The 17,113-nt window shown below is 45.6% G+C and overlaps 1 protein-coding gene across 3 annotated transcripts in view; it reads left to right on the top strand.

Moving 5' to 3' along the window:
* vps13c (vacuolar protein sorting 13 homolog C) overlaps window positions 1-17,113 on the top strand; it is a 62,600-nt gene that overhangs the window by 17,278 nt on the left and 28,209 nt on the right. For all 3 annotated transcript variants that reach the window (XM_061044488.1, XM_061044407.1, XM_061044573.1), the window contains 30 exons: window positions 921-983; window positions 1,062-1,197; window positions 1,583-1,686; window positions 2,387-2,529; window positions 2,633-2,825; window positions 3,301-3,415; window positions 3,492-3,628; window positions 3,703-3,835; window positions 3,923-4,040; window positions 4,126-4,258; window positions 5,341-5,413; window positions 5,612-5,712; window positions 5,832-5,985; window positions 6,451-6,530; window positions 6,895-6,954; window positions 7,187-7,340; window positions 7,439-7,555; window positions 7,682-7,785; window positions 7,938-8,105; window positions 10,652-10,956; window positions 12,351-12,498; window positions 12,593-12,701; window positions 12,837-12,970; window positions 13,722-13,878; window positions 14,093-14,172; window positions 14,323-14,382; window positions 15,763-15,916; window positions 16,036-16,155; window positions 16,238-16,341; window positions 16,907-17,074. In XM_061044488.1, the coding sequence (XP_060900471.1) occupies window positions 921-983; window positions 1,062-1,197; window positions 1,583-1,686; window positions 2,387-2,529; window positions 2,633-2,825; window positions 3,301-3,415; window positions 3,492-3,628; window positions 3,703-3,835; window positions 3,923-4,040; window positions 4,126-4,258; window positions 5,341-5,413; window positions 5,612-5,712; window positions 5,832-5,985; window positions 6,451-6,530; window positions 6,895-6,954; window positions 7,187-7,340; window positions 7,439-7,555; window positions 7,682-7,785; window positions 7,938-8,105; window positions 10,652-10,956; window positions 12,351-12,498; window positions 12,593-12,701; window positions 12,837-12,970; window positions 13,722-13,878; window positions 14,093-14,172; window positions 14,323-14,382; window positions 15,763-15,916; window positions 16,036-16,155; window positions 16,238-16,341; window positions 16,907-17,074 (3,825 nt within the window). The remainder of the gene's footprint in view (window positions 1-920; window positions 984-1,061; window positions 1,198-1,582; window positions 1,687-2,386; window positions 2,530-2,632; window positions 2,826-3,300; window positions 3,416-3,491; window positions 3,629-3,702; window positions 3,836-3,922; window positions 4,041-4,125; window positions 4,259-5,340; window positions 5,414-5,611; window positions 5,713-5,831; window positions 5,986-6,450; window positions 6,531-6,894; window positions 6,955-7,186; window positions 7,341-7,438; window positions 7,556-7,681; window positions 7,786-7,937; window positions 8,106-10,651; window positions 10,957-12,350; window positions 12,499-12,592; window positions 12,702-12,836; window positions 12,971-13,721; window positions 13,879-14,092; window positions 14,173-14,322; window positions 14,383-15,762; window positions 15,917-16,035; window positions 16,156-16,237; window positions 16,342-16,906; window positions 17,075-17,113) is intronic.

Raw genomic sequence — 17,113 nt, 5'->3', positions numbered from 1 at the left:
TCAGAGGAAGCCTAGATCACTCCAGTAGCTCATGATTTGTAATAAAACTAGATAGCTTAAGGTGTCCCCCTAGTGGTTGAAATGGGCTTGAATTTCGCTGGGTGAAATGCACTCCTGTGGTCGGTGTGGGCAAGGCAGAACTCGGAGGAAGCATAACTTAAATTGTTCCTTGTCTTAATCAAAACAAGACCGTAAAACATGAACACATAGAAACAAAACTCTGGATCATTTCTCAAAAGCATGACTTACTTATGACAGCTAGAATCTATCCCAGTAGCTGGCAACATCTTCTGATGATGACTCGTCTGCCAACTTTTCTCCACTAAGAAATCAACTTGAGTGTTTCTTGTACACAAAACGCACAGACCAGCCTCCAAATCAGCGTCGCCCAGGGCTGGGCTCAAGGTTCATTTTTGGGCTTTTTTTGCCTCTTGGAGAGACAGGATAGTGGATAGAGTTGGAAATTAGGACGAGAGAGAGTGGGGTATGACATGCGGGTACCACAGGTCGGTTTCAAACCTGCGTCACCCGCTTCCAGAAACACAGCATCTATACATGGGGCGTGCTAACTAACCACTTGTCCACTGGTGCCCCACTCTAAGGAATTTTGACAGACATTGTTTTCAGTCAGAATCTGGATCCGGGGTCCCTGTGCACAACCCCAATTTCACCCTCTGGTGTCACTGTCGACTTTGTGAGACTGATTTCCTTTCAGATTTTCCAGCCAAAGGATTTATCAGAATTTGAAATGAAAATAATGTGAGATACAGCCCTGATTCTGAATAATTGTAAATAAAAGCAGGCTCCAGGTTATAAATAATCCACATTTTTCTCTATACAATCAACAGACTTGCAGATGGTTTGTGTCTCAGTTTAACCGGCTGATTAAAGTCAGTTTTCCTGGTGTTTGTTTCCATCAGGATCTGGAGAACGTTCTGGATGTCTTCAACATCACTTTAGCCCGGCAGCAGGCACAGATGGAGGTAAATATGACCAATCGGCAACAGACCTGCGTCCACTCCAGTTAGAGAGTGTTTTAACCAGACCTCTTCTTGGTCCAGGTGATCAGGTCCGGGCAGAAGGAGTTGGCAAAGAAGGCGGCGGGGGGGCAGAAGCAGGGAGGAGGAGGTTTCTTCAGCGGCTGGTTCGGTCGAAAGGCTAAGAAGCAGGAGCCAGAGGAGAGCAAAGAGTCGGAGAGTAAGTGACATCAAAGAACAGACACCCATTGTCTGAATAATTTTGGGTATTTGCAAACTGGTGGGCGAAAGTAGATGTTAAAAAAAAAAGAGGCCCGAGGATTGAGCCTTAGGGTACTCCAGGTTGCTCAATAATACATTTATAAGATTTTGGTGGTGAAAGTGCAGCTGTTACTGTGACCTAAGTTACTATAAGTGGAATTAAAGGGGGGGTTATTCTTCCTTTTTTGATATAATTAAATAGAATAGAACAGGAAGCCTTTATTGTCATTGTTGATGTACAACAAAAATTATTATTGGAATACTTACTGATCTTGAATGATTGGATTAAAGTTGATTTGTTGAGTCTCTTTATTGAGGATATTTGTACTGGTATTTTATTTCAGCTTCGGGGTTGGACGAGATCATGACATCAGAGGAGAAGAACAAACTCTACACTGCCATCGGCTACAGCGGCAGCTCTCACAACCTGGCATTGTTACCCAAAGAGGTGAGCTCACCTTTCGTGTTGTATTCATGTTCTCCACAGGCTGAAAATCTGTGCTTTGTCCTCCTTTGACACCATCAGGACAAGACATGTTAGAATCTCACGGACTGATACCAGACACAGATCTCCTTCCTGCTCTCCAGACAATTTACCCCTTCATAGCCCATTGTCCACAGGCCTTTCTCGAAACCTTACATTTACTTTTCACGAGCAAATGTATTGTTCCACATGCACAGATATTAACTGCCACATATTAAAACTCTTTGCGCAAAATGTTTTGACTAACAGTAATGACTAAATGTCATAACTTTGTTTACTAAAGCTGGACTTTGAGTTGTCGTTGTCTAAAACTACGAAGGGTAAACTGGACTTAAATGTGACGGAAAGTCATATGTATTTTCATCTAAAACTACTCTGCCACATTGAGTGCAGTCTAAAAGGGAGGATTGGGGCAGTGGATGTGGCTCAGTTGGTAGAGTCATTGTTGTGTTTATGACACAATGAGTGTTATATGCGGAGGGACCGAGCAGCTTGGAGTGAAAGTTTGTGAAAGGCCCCATAACTTTTTCCCTCTTGCCATCTTTATCACAATTTTAACCTGTATATCTCTACTGCTCTCCTAACAGTACATATATCTTCAGGCTTCTGTTTATTCTGTCAAAGATTTTGTGTTGCAATAAATCCTTTTGCTTTTTGCATGCAGTATGTGGCGGTGGTCGTCACCTTCCAGCTGTTCAGGACCTCGGTGACGGTCAGAGAGCTCCCGGACATCCCAGAAATCCTCAAAGTCCAGATGATTGACCTCACCACCAAAATATCTCAGAGACCTGGAGCTCAGGCCTTCAGGTGAGCCCCCCCCCCCTCCTCCATCATCAGTTTGTTGGAGCTCCCCCCCAGGGCTTTTCTCAGTGTGTGTTTACAAATGGAAGCTCTCTGTGTCCCCCTGCAGGGTGGAGGCGGGGCTGCAGCACTGGTACGTTACAGGTTTACAGCAGCAGGGGGTGGTACCGTCGCTCATTGCCACAGTGGGAGACTCGTCCTCGTCTCTGCTCAGCGTCTTGTTTGAGACGAACCCAGAGGAGAGCACGGCTGACCAGCTGCTCCGCGTCCACTCTCAGCCTGTCGAGATCATCTACGATGCGGTGAGCAAAATAGAAAAAGAGTCTTTATCATCCCAGTAATCACATTTTTCCAAGTTTTCAGTGTCCTTTAACTTTTGAAGCTGGAGAGTAAAAGCATTTTTCTCCACTCTGAAAATAAAATGTATAATTCATTCATTCCTTTTTTATTTGAGGACATTTAATTGAGACCTTGGGAGTTTTTCTAAGGTCTCTGAGATTGAACACCTCTAAGGCTTGACTGATGGACAAGATGTTAAAAAAGGACATTGTCTGCTTCACACTCCCTTAAGCAGAAATGCTCTAAAAACACTAAATTTGGACCTCTGATTGGGAATAATGAACGCACAAATCGGATTCTTCCACCAGAAGTCTGGTCCAAAAATGGAGTCAAACAAAGATTTGATCCTCTCTGGTCTCTGGTTTTCTTCTCTTTCATCTGTCCTTCTGTCCTCCTTTTCCTTCATGTGAAACGTGTTTTCTGCTTTCCCTCCTCCAGCTGACGGTGAACAGTTTGGCCGAGTTCTTCAAAACGGGGAAAGGTGTCGATCTGGAGGTCCTGACCTCAGCCACGCTCTCCAAACTGGAGGAGTTCAAAGCGAAAACCGCCACAGGTCAGTAACATCAACACGGCTTTAGATCTGTCACTTCACAGTGTGAAGTTTTGCTGATTGGTTATGCTCCCTGCAGGTTTGTCTCACATGATAGAAACCAGGAAGGTCTTGGATCTGAGGATCGACCTGAAGCCGTCCTACCTGCTGGTACCCAAGTCGGGCCTGTACAGCAGCACGTCGGACCTCATCATTGTAGACTTCGGTAGTTTAAAGGTCAGTTCTGAAGTTTTATTTCAAGGTGATGCGAGTACAGCGCCGGATATTTGACATTACATTTTACATGGCAGTTCAACAGCGTGGAGCAGAGCGGTGTGAATTCGTCTTCATCGTCCTTCTCCTCCCTGGAGGAAATCATGGATCGAGCCTATGAGAGATACAACGTGGAGCTCAGAAGAGTCCAGGTGCTCTACAGCAAGTCAGGTACACAGCTATCAAACACACTTAGATATGACGATTCTTCAGCGGGGAAGTTTGTGTTTTAGTAAATCAGCTCTACTTGACTCACAGGCGAGGCGTGGAAGTCGGCTCGGCTGCAGGACTCTTCAGTCCAACACATTCTCAAACCGATGGATTTAACCGTCCAGCTGGCCAAGTGTATGGTGGAGAAGGACGCCAGGATGCCCAGGTAACATGTCCAATCACTGAGCAGCCTCAACTGTGGACTCATCCGTACACTATGCCAATGATCGAGTCATGTTATTGTGCTTCAGGTTGAAGGTGTCGGGGGAGCTGCCGCTGCTGCACGTCAAGATCTCGGACCAGAAGATCCACAACGTGCTGGAGCTGATCGATAGTATCCCTCTACCCACCAAGAGCTCCCCCCCGTCCACCCCCACTGAGAAGGTACACATGGCACAGTCCGGTGTTAATTCAGCCATACCCACTGAAATAAACACACCATTCAGAGACAGAAGAGGGTTATGTACCAAGGTCGGTCAAACACTGATAGAGACTGGTGGAGCCACGCTCAGGGAAAAAAGTTTAGGGCAGTGAAGGAGGATGTAAGGCTTGAGAAGAAGGAGTCTAAGGAGGGATTCAGGAATTTAGGAAGTTGTGAAGGAGGTGTTGGGAGGGATGGAGGAGTAAATGAAGATACATAAGCGTGCAGGAAGTTAGTTTGGAGTTCAGGAAGTAATTGAGAAGTTGGGGAAGTGATTTACGAGTTGAGGAAGCGACGCAGGAGTTTGAAAGGTTACTTAAAAGTTTAGGGAGGGATGAAGGACTTAAGGGGATTGATGAAGAAGTTTGGAGGACAGATGGAGAAGTTCAGTGTTCAGGTGAGCTGGGGAGGATTAAAGGACAGTGAGTTAACGAGTTTAGGGAGGAGATTTGAGTTGTTATTCAGGAATTTAGGGCATTGACTTGTGAAAAGGTAGAAACTGTGCCTCCACCTTAAAAGATACCCCATGATGGACGCTGACATTTAGCTCATTTGGAGACTGACTCTAGAGTGCATTAGAGATCAGATGGTGTAGTCTTGGTATTGATGTCTTGCTCCTCCTGCTAACCAGAACACAAATTTACCTTACAGATAAAACCTCAGTTGGGTTCAGTCAGATTTTTGTGTCGGTTTGAAGCAGACGCTCACAGTTATGGAATCGGATCATCTGTTAACATGGAGGAGGCGGGCTCTATTACCTGTTCTGCAGCCAGTCAGCAGGGGGAGCTGTCATGTCGTCCATCTTTTTAAACTCTCTTATGTGATGTAGTTGATGAAGGGAGGAGCTTATAAAGTAATTTAGCAGCAGAGGGGGTGATGGAGGAGTTCAAGGGGTCATTGAATAGTTTGTAGGAGTGTTGGAGAAGTTGAGCATTCAGAGACGTGTCAGAGCAGTTTAAGAGAGTGATGGGAAGTGTTCAGTGGAGTGAGCAGCTCTGGACTGATGTAACCATGTGACCGTATTTGGCTTTGTTTCCTGTCGTAGATGCTGCCATTGGTCGGGGCCAGAGCACAACCGCTCAGCCTCCACCCCTCCCTCCTTAATGCCATGGATTCAGGTTGGTGCTGCTCACGCCTGATTGGCTCTTTATTGACACAAAAAACATAAAGAACTAAAAACGTTTTTTGTAAAGATGCTAATGACTTTTTAAAATGAGGGGATTAATGTCAAGTTACAGGGTAAGAAATGATCAATGGCGTTTCCCTCGTTAATGCTGACAGCTCTAGATTTAAGTATTTGTGCTTCCATGTTTCAGATTCAGATGAAGAGTCCAGTGAGAAGTCGACCGATGAAGATCAGCAGCGCTTGGCTCTGGAGGAGCTCACCGACCTCCAATTCAAGTTTGAAGTCAAACAGGTTTGTGTGTTTCTGTCTTAGATGAGGTCATCATGTGACCTCAGCCTTTTTAAAAGTGCAAAAAAAAAAAAAAAAAACATAGAGTCCATGCTAAACAGTTGAGTGTGTGCTGCGTTCAGGTGCTGTTGGAGCTGACCCGGCAGGTGGACCAGGAGAAGACGGTCCTCTACTTCAGCGTCTGTCAGCTCGGAGCTGAGGGGAAGAAACGGATGTATGACATGACCGTCACCTCATACCTGCGCAGGATCACTCTGGACTACTGCGACGTTCCAGGTAACAACTTCACACCCTGATTTAATGAAAAAAAAAAAAAAAAAGATCTGCTCATCCCGGATTGGCTGGAAAAAGTTACTCAACAGGCCGCAGAAAGGTTTACAGACCGATGCAGAGCTGGATAAACACTGAAGCTTCAGTGTCCACCACATGGCAACCTGCGTGCTCATCGATTCTAGAGAGGAGGGGGCGGGGGGAGACAGCTCTCTACAATGTTTTCAATTTGGACTGCAGTACCCATTTTAAACACTAGGGGTCAGAGTTACATATTGCTCCTTTAATAAAAACCAATAAACAAGATCCAGAAAGACTTTACCCTACAAGTAAAAGATTTGTTCACAAACTTTTTGAAGCCTGTAGAAGAATAAAAAGATAAACTGAACTGACTGAGACCTTTACCTGTTCAGGTGCTGTTTTCTTTGTAACCTATTGTTAAAACCTGTTGTTTCTGTGTTTTCTCTTCAGACGGCAAGAACCGTCCTCTCCACCTGATCAGCTCCTCAGAGCAGCAGGGCTCCGACCTGCTGAAGGTGGAGTTCATCAAGGTGAGCACAAACACGCTCACCTGTTCTGTACAGCGACGCCAAATAATGAGGAGAAAAAATAGAACACTTTTCTGGAGATTATTCCCGTTCCACTCTTGTGAACGTTACATCCCTGAAAAATTTCAATAACCATAACAACAACTAGAGGGTCTAAAATAAGATGTATGAGTCAGTCTGTTTGGTGGAGGCTGTGGAGATGACAAGATGTTTATTGATGGAGATGAAGAACTCTGTAAAGATGATGAAGCTTCTGTTATTCTTGACGTCAACAACTCTTCTGCTAACCGACCCTAAAAGCAGAGGTAACCCACAGACATGATGGAGTTCTTGCTGTTGACGTGTTTTTCTGTGTGTCGTCCCGCAGGCTGAACAAAACGGTCCCAGCTTCCAGACTCTGTTCAACAACACGGAGCAAACGCTGAAGGTGGGTGGACCAGGTTTACTGATCACTGAAGTCTTACATCGGGGATGTAAACTCTGTTTTGGGTTACTGGTTAGGGTTAGGCTGGGGGGTGGACTTGGAAGGGGGGACAGTTGAGCGTTGGCACGGTACGAGTCAACTGGGGTCAGTGTGAGTGTGGCAAGTTAAAACAGCTTATTTTAAAGAATGACCAAAATGTTTCACTGAGATTTTTCTTACCTGTTTTCTGTTCCAGGTGGAGTTTTCCTCTCTGCACTTCCTCCTCCACACTAAAGCTCTCCTGTCGACCATCAACTACCTGAACAGCGCCATGCCGTCGAAACCCGGCGCCGCCCGCGACCAGGACGGCAAAAAACAAGAAGTGGAGAAGATCGAGCAGGGCAGGACAGGTGAGTTCAGACTGCTCACAGGTGTGTGTCTGTGTGTCCCCGCCCCCCACCTCCCCCCTGACAGGAAGTGACACATGAGGCTTCTGCTCTCTCTGCAGTGTCTAAATCAGTCAAAGATGGCGGCGTGTTCAGCTTCAAGCTGTTTGCCATGTTGGGCTGCTTCCGCGTGGAGGTGTGCGATGACCGCTGCAGCATCGCCGACATCAGAATCCAAGGTGAGAAAACATGATACGAGCAGCTGTTGACACTTTCTTCATTAGTTATCTGTTTTTAGATTTTTTGAGCGTGTTGGAAGTAGGTTAAATATCATGTGGTGACGCCTCACTGTCGCCGCCCTGCAGGAATCGATGCGTCCGTGTTGGTGCAGGCGAAGGAGACGGAGGTGTTCGCTCGACTCCGAGACATCGTGGTCACAGACGTCAACCCCCAAACCGTCCACAGAAAGGTCAAGAACTGTTTTGTCTTATTGCTTCTTTTCTGCCTTGACGAGTCTGATGTTGAGTTCAGCAGGTAATAACTGGATGACATAACCTGATGATACTAACACTCCTCCTCCGTCTCTCTCTCTCCCCCCCCCCCCCCCCCCCCCCCCCGCAGGCGGTGTCCATCGTGGGTGAGGAGGTGTTCAGCTTCAAGCTCTCCTTGTACACGGGGGCGACTGAGGGCGAGGGCTACAGCGACATGTCCAAGGTGGACGGGAAGGTCACCATGCGTCTGGGCTGCATCCAGATCGTCTACCTGCACAAGTTCCTCATGTCCCTCCTGGTCAGATACTTTACATGCTTTCTTTGTATCCAAACATATTCTATATATGATCTGATTGAACACACGGTGCATTCACAAAGTCCTCACAAGTGTGTTAAAGTTCATGTTTCATCAACACTTTCTGTCCCACAGTAACAAACAGGAGTTCAGAATAATTTGCATGTTTCTTGAAAACGACTGAAATCAGACATCGACGGAAGTATTCAAAAACTTCACTGTGGTTCTTAAGTTAAAGCTCAGTTTCTATTTCTCTCTCAATGTGTGGAGCGAGAGTCTTCACCGCCTCCTGTTGTATGAAAGTGAAAGCTGAAACCCCTCGTGAAAGATGCCACCATATTGTGATTTCATTTGGAGCAAGATTCTGTAGGGATTGACTATAAGTGCCGCTGTTTTCGGCCAATCACAGCTCATTTCAGAGCAGGGCTCTCCTATTGGCTGTTCTAAAAAGCTAGCTGCTCGTTCACGTCCTCAGAGAAGCCGACACAAAGGCGGAGATCCCGGAGACCAGTGACCCAGAAGAACCCGAAAGGTCACCCTGCAAAAAGTCACATTATGAGCCTAAATTCCACCAGATGTGTGTTAGCTCCGTCTCCATCATGGCAGCAGAGCTGATAGGTTTTCAATTTTATTCAATGTGTGTGTGCTTCCACGGGCTCCACTGCGCTGTGTCTCAGCTCCGTCAGTCCGCAGCAGATACACACGGCTCCTATTTTTGCCGCATCAATTTAACACAGAAAAGAACAAACGCGACAGGAAGTCAGACACCGATGCAACATTAAAACATGCGGTTTATTTTCAGAATAAAACACTCAGTTTTGACGGTTCAGAAAAACGACCGTATGTGTGTTTGTTGTTGATGTGTTTTAAATGGTTTTAATACAGTTTCATACCACATACATCGAATCAGCTCGCTCTGTCTCGAGTAAATCTGTAAAATTACCGCAGGAATTCAATTGTCTCTGCACTCCAGCTGTCCGGCTGTGCTCGCCGTGCTGCAAACTGAGAACACAGCCTGTGGGTGGGACGAGCAGTGTACAGAGCCGTAACAGACCGGAGCGGACACACAGTGCTCACGTATCTGGTGGAAGTTCTGGTTTAGCCAGTGTATTCTTCTAATGCAGTTGTTCCCAAAGTGGGGGTCGGGACCCCCTGGAGGATCGCGAGACAATATGGGGGGGGTTGCAAATGCCTTCCAAAAATACAAAATTATCATTATTATTTTTTTTAAATTAATTTCTATCTGATATGTTACTCATTATTGTAAAAAATATATTCTAAAAAGTCGTTCCATAAAAGTTCTGGAGACGATGGGGGTTTTGGAACCCCTCGTCTAATGTATACCCAAAAATATTCTATTAGACTTATTTAAACACAAATTCACCTGGACAGAAAATAAGGCCTGGACTGCTTGTAATAAGTACAAATATCTGACAAAGTGTCTTCAAATGAGATGAGCTTACTTATTTAGATATAGACATCTCATTTCAGGACACTCAGCAAGTTGTAAGACAGAGTAGAAAATATTCAAAGACGTAGAAACAGGAGGAATATTAAAGATTATAAAGAGTAATGTGTGTGTTTGTGACTGTAATGTGTCAGTGTGAGGAGTGAACATGTTTCCTGTTGCATGTTTCTCTCTACAGCTTGGTGTGTCTCATGTTTCTGCTCTGTTTGATGTGTTTTTCTTCCTCCAGGATTCTTTTAGCTTTCAGTATGCGTCTGCCGATGAGGTACAGCTTCCAGCATCGACCTCTGACCTGCATTCAAAACCTGCTGCTTTAGCTTTCACTAAGAGACTCCACCGCACCTTCAGCCCACCTTAAAAATATCATCTGGTTCAAGGTCATCAGCAGTAGGACATGTCCCCGTGTACTCGTTGGTTGCTAAGAGCATTTTGATTCAGTTTGCACTCAGTTTGACTCGGGGGACAAAAAATCCAGCGCACGTCGATTTTTCTCATCCAGAGGGAGATTTAGTTTCCACGGCCTGTTTGACACGATCCAGGAACTCATGCTCTTCATGCACAACATACGACAGTTATTCTCCATCAGTGCTATGCAACTCACTCAGCTGCCATCATCGACCCCCTCACTGCCCCACCCCCCCCCCCTGCCTGTGTGACCTCACTCCCCCTCCCTGAAAAAAGGTCTCTAACTTTTTGAACTTCATTTCTGTTACAAAAACAGCGTTGAACCTTTGAACCTCCGCTAGATGTTCTTCCTAGACTTATGAGTCATAAATAAAATATTTGATGTTTAATATCTTCACGAGGCGCTGCCCTTAGAGTTACACTCGTTCAGGATTCGGCACCCAGTTGTTGGTAAGTTGAGTCAAATGTGTGATTCTGATTTTATAAATCTGAGGTTCAATCGTTCATTTGAAGCTTTTTGCAGCAGAAATGACCGAACGCTTTGTCCAGGCAGTGAACGCCTCACAATGGCCTCCCTTTGACTCCCTCTGACTCCCTTAACTGTGTTTCTCTTCATCCTGTGACGTCGCGTCGCGTCGTTTCCCCGTCTCACTCCTGATTTGCTCTCGTCCTCCAGATGTTCGTCGACAACTTCCAAACAGCCAAAGAGGCTCTGACCGCGGCCACGGCTCAGGCGGCAGAGAAGGCGGCGTCCAGCGTTCGGGGCTTCGCTCAGAAGAGTTTCCGTCTCTCCATGGACATCAAGCTGAAGGCGCCGCTCATCATCGTCCCCCAGTCGTCCACCTCCCAGAACGCCGTGGTGGTGGATCTGGGTCTGATCACGGTGGGGAACAGCTTCTCCCTGCTGCCGGCTGACGGCTTTTCTCTCCCAGCGGTGGTGGAGAAGATGGACGTCAAGCTGACTCATCTGAAGCTCTCCAGGTATCAACACCTCTGAACACACTCTGACAAATCATCAACAATTATTCAGAGTGAGCAGGGACATTATGTGTCAGATGTCAGAAATCCTTCCTGAGCCCTGATTGGAGGAAATCAAAACAAGCAGACAAACTGAGCTCTTATTGGATGGAGGGTTAATTCACCTTCTAGTTTATTGAAGGTCGTCGACCAGAATATGAACTTCTTAACTGCAGAGGCATTTTAACACACAGACTGCTCTTACTGTTACACCCACATCTAGGATACCAACACCTTTTCACAAGGTGCCGACTTGAGCTTGTTTATCACATTTCTAGTCCTCTGACTACTCAAAGCACTTTTACACCGCAGGTCACACCTACACGTTCACACACTGATATGTAAAGTGACCATCAGAGGTAACTAATCCCATTTATTCACATTAATTTGCGCTATTGAAGCAGCGGGAGCAATTAGGGGTTAAGTTTCTTGCTTTTGCTGACAATGACAAATCAGACATGTGGCTGCAGGAGCTGGGGATCGAACCCCCAACCGTTTGGTTGAGGGACAACAACTCTATCAACTGAACCACAGCCACCCTGTAACCAGATGTAGCAAACCTAAACATCTCACATGGATAGAGAAAAACTAGAACACTAGTTGGAAGCTCATCCCTGAAACATTTTTGCATAATAAAAAATGGACAATTATTCACTTTATGGGATGGACAGATACCTACAGTGAAACAACAAGGGTACCAGGTCAGCAACATCTCAATTATCTAACATTTAAAAAGAATGGTTTGGTGGCCAATCGGTACATGACCCCTCCCAGGCGGCCATCCATTGATACGATTAGAATATAAGGCAGACGCAGAAAATAATAACTATCACGACCAAGGTCATACCAATAAAAAAGTCTACTTTTCTATATGTCGTTATTTCTTTATTCAGTTCACCATTAGCTGCCACAAATGCAGCAGCTGCTCTTGATGGGGTCCACAAACAACAAACATACAAACATGTACATCAATTACGACAAACATAACATTCAACCAACGTAACAAACAAAGGGGTAGTTAGTTCTCCCACTCCATTTGTATTATTGACTGAAATAATTGATGAGTAGTCCATAATTCATCATCCATCCATCTATACATTATCTTATACCGCTTTTCCCATTTGGGGTCGCGGGGAACTGGAGCCGATCCCAGCTGTCATTGGGCGAGATGAGGGGTACATCCTGGACTGGTCGCCAGTCAGTCACGGTGCTGACATGTTAGCATGAAAGAAATGACTCAATACTTCTTAACAACTACCAGAATCATCATTTGTTGATGTCTGATGCATTCAGACGAGATAAAGTCCACACAGACAGAATCAGAAGTCTGAGCCAGTCTTGATTAAATGTGTTCTCAGGACCACACTGAAACAAGGCTCCTCTCAGCCGGACATCGAGATCCTCAAGCCAATCAACTTAGAGCTGCTCATCACCAGGAACCTGGCCGCTTCCTGGTTCACAAAGATCCCTGGAGTCAAGGTCCAGGGAGTCATCCACTCCCTCAATGTAAGCTGCACATGTCCCCGGTTCTTTAGTTTGAGGTGTACTTGTTTTGTTTTTCTGAAGAAGAACTAGAGAATGTGTTTGGTGTGTTGGTCAGATGAGTCTGGGCGAGGAAGACCTCGGTGTGCTGATGAAGATCATGGTGGAGAACATCGGCGACGGCAGCGCAGAGCTCAGCATGGACGTTAAAAAACAGGTGGCTCAAGGTAACTTCACTCTCAGTGCATGATGGGAAATGTAACGACGATGCTTTTTCTGGTTTCGTTCTCCTTCATGAGGCTCTGAAACAAGGTTTGAAGACGGAGAATTGTATTTATATATTGAACTGTTTACTCCCTCAGAGAAGGCGGAGCTTGCTGAGCAGCAGGTGGACGTGTTGCCGTTGGAGACGGAATCTAACGGAGTTCTGGTCACCACCAACGGAGATCTGACTGAAAACACCGTCAACGTTCTCCTCAACTTTGAACTCAAAGAGGTACAACAGCTGGGAGAAGTTTAGTTTAGACGTCAGATATGATGCGGAAGAAGACGGTTTCGTACTTTGTCACGGTCACAGTCCTCCGCTTGTCCAGCCGCTAAAGTCTGGAGTTCTTTAAAAATAACTTTTGTTGAGGGAGTTGATGCACTCAAAAAAGCATCGAAGGCAGGATGAGTTGCATTCAAAGATCTGTGTTAGTGACACCAAACCCCAAATGCAATTGGGCCCGAAAGATGGTGGACTATGCCTGGGCGGGGTGAAGCCAGAGGAAACTCTTGTGGAGGTCGTAGCCGTCCTGACGTTTCAAATCGGTCGTCCGACCTGGGCATAGGGGCGATAGACTAATCGAACCATCTAGTAGCTGGTTCCCTCTGAAGTTTCCCTCAGGATAGCTGGCGCTCCGAGTCTCGCAGTTTCATTTGGTAAAGCGAATGATTAGAGGACTTAAAGCCGGAACGAACTCAACCTATTCTCAAACTTTAAACGGGTAAGAAGCCCGGCTCGCTGGCTTGGAGCCTGGCCGCCCTACTGGGCCACTTTTGGTAAGCAGAATTGGTGCTGCGGGATGAACACCAAATTGAATGCTAATGCTAATGCTACGTAATTCGCTCATCCTGAAATGTCCTTTTGTGATGTTGTTTTTTTTTTGCCCGTGTACTTTCTGTAAACGTTCATGATTCTGTAGATGTAGCTTCTGCAGTTCTGACCTCCCCCGCTGATACCCCTGATTCTGAACCCCCTTTCCAAGGTGTTGCTGACCCTGAAGAAGCCCAAAGAGCAAAAGGAGTCCCCTTTCCTGGTGTTTCACGTGGCTCAGCTTGGCATCGACACCAAAGTCAGGAAGTACGACATGTGCGCCTCCACGTACATTAAAAAGATCACCTTGGAGTGCCATGAGTTTAAAGGTAAAGACTGTCAGAAGACCCGAGCAGCAGGTCACTTTTAACCATCTTTCCTCTGTGATTTACAGGCTGTTTCATTAGAGGAAACTTTAGTGCTTTCTGTGGATTCTCTACCACTCTCTGTTTGAAGTCTTCTGTTATACGTGGTCAAACCTATCGCCATGTGCAGTGAGGATAGATGTGACCGTGTGATTTGTTTTGTTTCCATTGGTTTCAGACTGGAATGGCGAGCCACTGTGTCTCATCAGCTCGTCGGTGGAATCAGGAACTGAACTTCTCAAAGTGCAGTATTTCCAGGTGATGACAGCCGTAACTCACCTTTAACACCACGACCTGTTCAAATACTCAGATGTGCCATCACCTGTCAGAGCAGAGCAGAGACGAGAGGATTACAGGTCAAACCTTTTTAAACTACCTGACCCTTTCTGTGTTTCTTTGTTCCTTCAGGCCGACCGCTCAGGACCAAACTTCTCAACCATCTACAAGAACACAGAGAAGATGATCAATGTGAGTTCATCCAGTCTACACTCACAGATTCTCCACATAAATGTACAGTCTGTGGTTTGGGAAGTTTTCTGGTTTCTATTGGTAGTACTTTCTTAGTCAGAGTAGTGTTGGCCAATCACATTTCAGCAGCTTTGGTGAGAGCAGGATTTGAATTTTTACTTTTTAAGGAAATCGGCATTATGATGCGCTCCTCTGGGGGATGTAACCAAAACATGACGCTGTTTATTTTGCAGAAATATCTGGAGGGGTGGATTTCGTCACACTTTTTATCTGAAAGAAACAAAACAAAAAACAGCCGCTTCTCAAGCTGCTAACTCGACTGTAAACTAAGCAGCACATGAAAAAGGAACTTTAAGGCCCTGAGTAAACTTGCTTTTAACTTTGTGTATGCGAATGCATGACATCAGTTGGTTGTGCTCCTATTCAGAAATTTACGCTAGAGTCAATATGCATATAACCACTAGGAGCAGTGTAGAGATGTATGGTGATGAGACCAGAAATGAGAACATTGGAGACACCAGAGAGCTGCTACAACAATGGTGGAAAGTTTTGGTAGAAAAGTTAATACATCGAGTCCGCAACTACCCCGCATGATGTGTCATTGCTGTTGCATAGCAACAAACACGCTTGCCAAAATAGCTGGAGACAGATCATCTCTCCTTCGGTGTCTTTACGCCATATGTTTTATGTGGAGCCCCCTCAAGAGGAATCCTCCAGTAACACACTTTGTACAAGGGCAAGTATGTTAACATTTACGGTCACGACGCTGTTGATTGTCTTCAGTACGCCTAGTTCAAAAGCAAGTCGATTTGAGCCCTCAGTAGTTTGTTGCTAACTGCTGGCCAAACTGGAATACCCAAAAAGTGCACTGTCACACCCATGGGTTTAATGGTTATTAGATATTAATCGTATGTTTATTTCTGTGATCAAACCTTTATGTCAGTGAGAGTGACTCCCTCATATTTGATTAAATTGGATGTGGTTATGTCCAGAGATTGTTTACGAAAAAACACCCACTTATTTTGCTCACAAAGCCCACGGAGGGGCTGTGGGGCTGTTTCCATGAAGTGTTGGCGTTATCGGCAGGCCAAGTATTGACGGTTCTTTTTGGCTGTTTTTGACTGCAGGAGCTTAGTGAGGGCGATCAATTTTCCAGATGGTGGTTTAATATCTGCTGGGGAACTTTAGCACTAGGTATCACTACGGAGCCATAAATAAGTGTTGCATTCGTAGCCTTATTCCCCAAATATACTGATTAATTCGGACTTCCCAGATTGAACTCTAAACCGGTTTCCATCAGTCAGTTTCAGGACACTTAGTGGGGTTTGTATTTGATTCATCCTGAAGTAGTCCTTTAATCATCTCTCTCTCTGTCTGTAGGTGACCTTCACCTCTCTCGACCTCATGCTCCACACTGAGGCTCTGCTCTCATCCATGAATTTTATTTCTGCGGCGCTGTCGTCTGCTAGTGTCTCGTCTCCAGAAAGAGAGATCCGACCGAAGACAGAGGACAAGACTGTGTCAGCAAAGTCCAGTAAGCAAAATCACACGCATACATACAATGAGACCACATGGCATCCCAGTGTAAGTGTAGTGAAATCACTTGAATGATGATAGCTGGGTTTTTCATGGTGTTGTACTTTCTCCCGTCAGCTGCCCTGGCGTCGACTGCAGACAGTGAGGTCATCGACCTGAAGGTGATGATGAACCTGGGAGCCTTCAACGTCCTCGTGTGCGACCAGAGCTGCAACATTGCAGACATTAAGATCCAAGGTACCGCATCGCACATCCTGCTCAGTGGTCTGCTGTGAATATTCAACACTGACCCTGATTGTATCCAACTCTTATCTTTCAGGTATCAATGGCTCTCTTTTGATGCAAGGACCACAAACTCACATATCAGCCAGTCTGAGGGATTTCCTCGTCCTGGACATCGATCCAAAGAGCATTCACGAGAAGGTCAGTAATAGATCCCATTTAATCAGAAAATACGTACGTCCTGCTCAGCTGAATGCCTTCTCGATAGAGCAGGGGGTGGGCAACTTGCGGCCTGGGGTCCACATGCGGCCCCCATCAATCTTCAACGTGGCCCTCAGGAAAAATTTTGCATTTCAATGAATTGGAAACATGAAGAAAACTTCACAAAATCTGCCATGAAATCATGAAAAACAGAAATATGTTCATAATAATATTTGTTAAATTTAAAACATAATCGACTGTAATCGTTTTTGTATCCTACAATTTGGCCCCCCTGGCAGTGAGAATTAAATGAATGCGGCTCTTGCTGGGACCAAAGTTGACCATCCCTGCGATAGAGCAGGTGCCAACAGGTGCCTACCTCTTCCTCAGGCTGCTTAGTCCGAGGAAGAGGAAGAGGAAGAGCATGATGGCTCAAAATGTCACTTATCAATAAATCCTTCAGACGGGAGCTTCTTGGTGTGCGGGTCTTGTTTGCTTTTCTTTACCTTGATGTCTCACACCTATTTATATTCAAAGTAAAGTAATGTATCTGTCCGTCCTCTAGGCCATCTCCATCGTGGGCGATGAGGTGTTCAGCTTCACAATGAGTTTGACGCCCAACGCCACAGAGGGGGCAGGATACTCCGACACCTCCAAAACTGACGGCCGACTGAAGCTGAATGTGGGCTGCATCCAGGTGGTTTACCTGCACAAGTTCATCATGTCTCTGCTGGTGAGTTCCACACATTGAAGTTACAATGGGTTCAAAATA

Source organism: Labrus mixtus, chromosome 1 (genome assembly GCF_963584025.1).
Source record: "Labrus mixtus chromosome 1, fLabMix1.1, whole genome shotgun sequence".
NCBI classification, from domain to species: domain Eukaryota; kingdom Metazoa; phylum Chordata; class Actinopteri; order Labriformes; family Labridae; genus Labrus; species Labrus mixtus.
The sequence above is the reverse complement of the archived record's forward strand: the minus strand, read 5'-3'. Positions and strand labels throughout refer to the sequence as shown.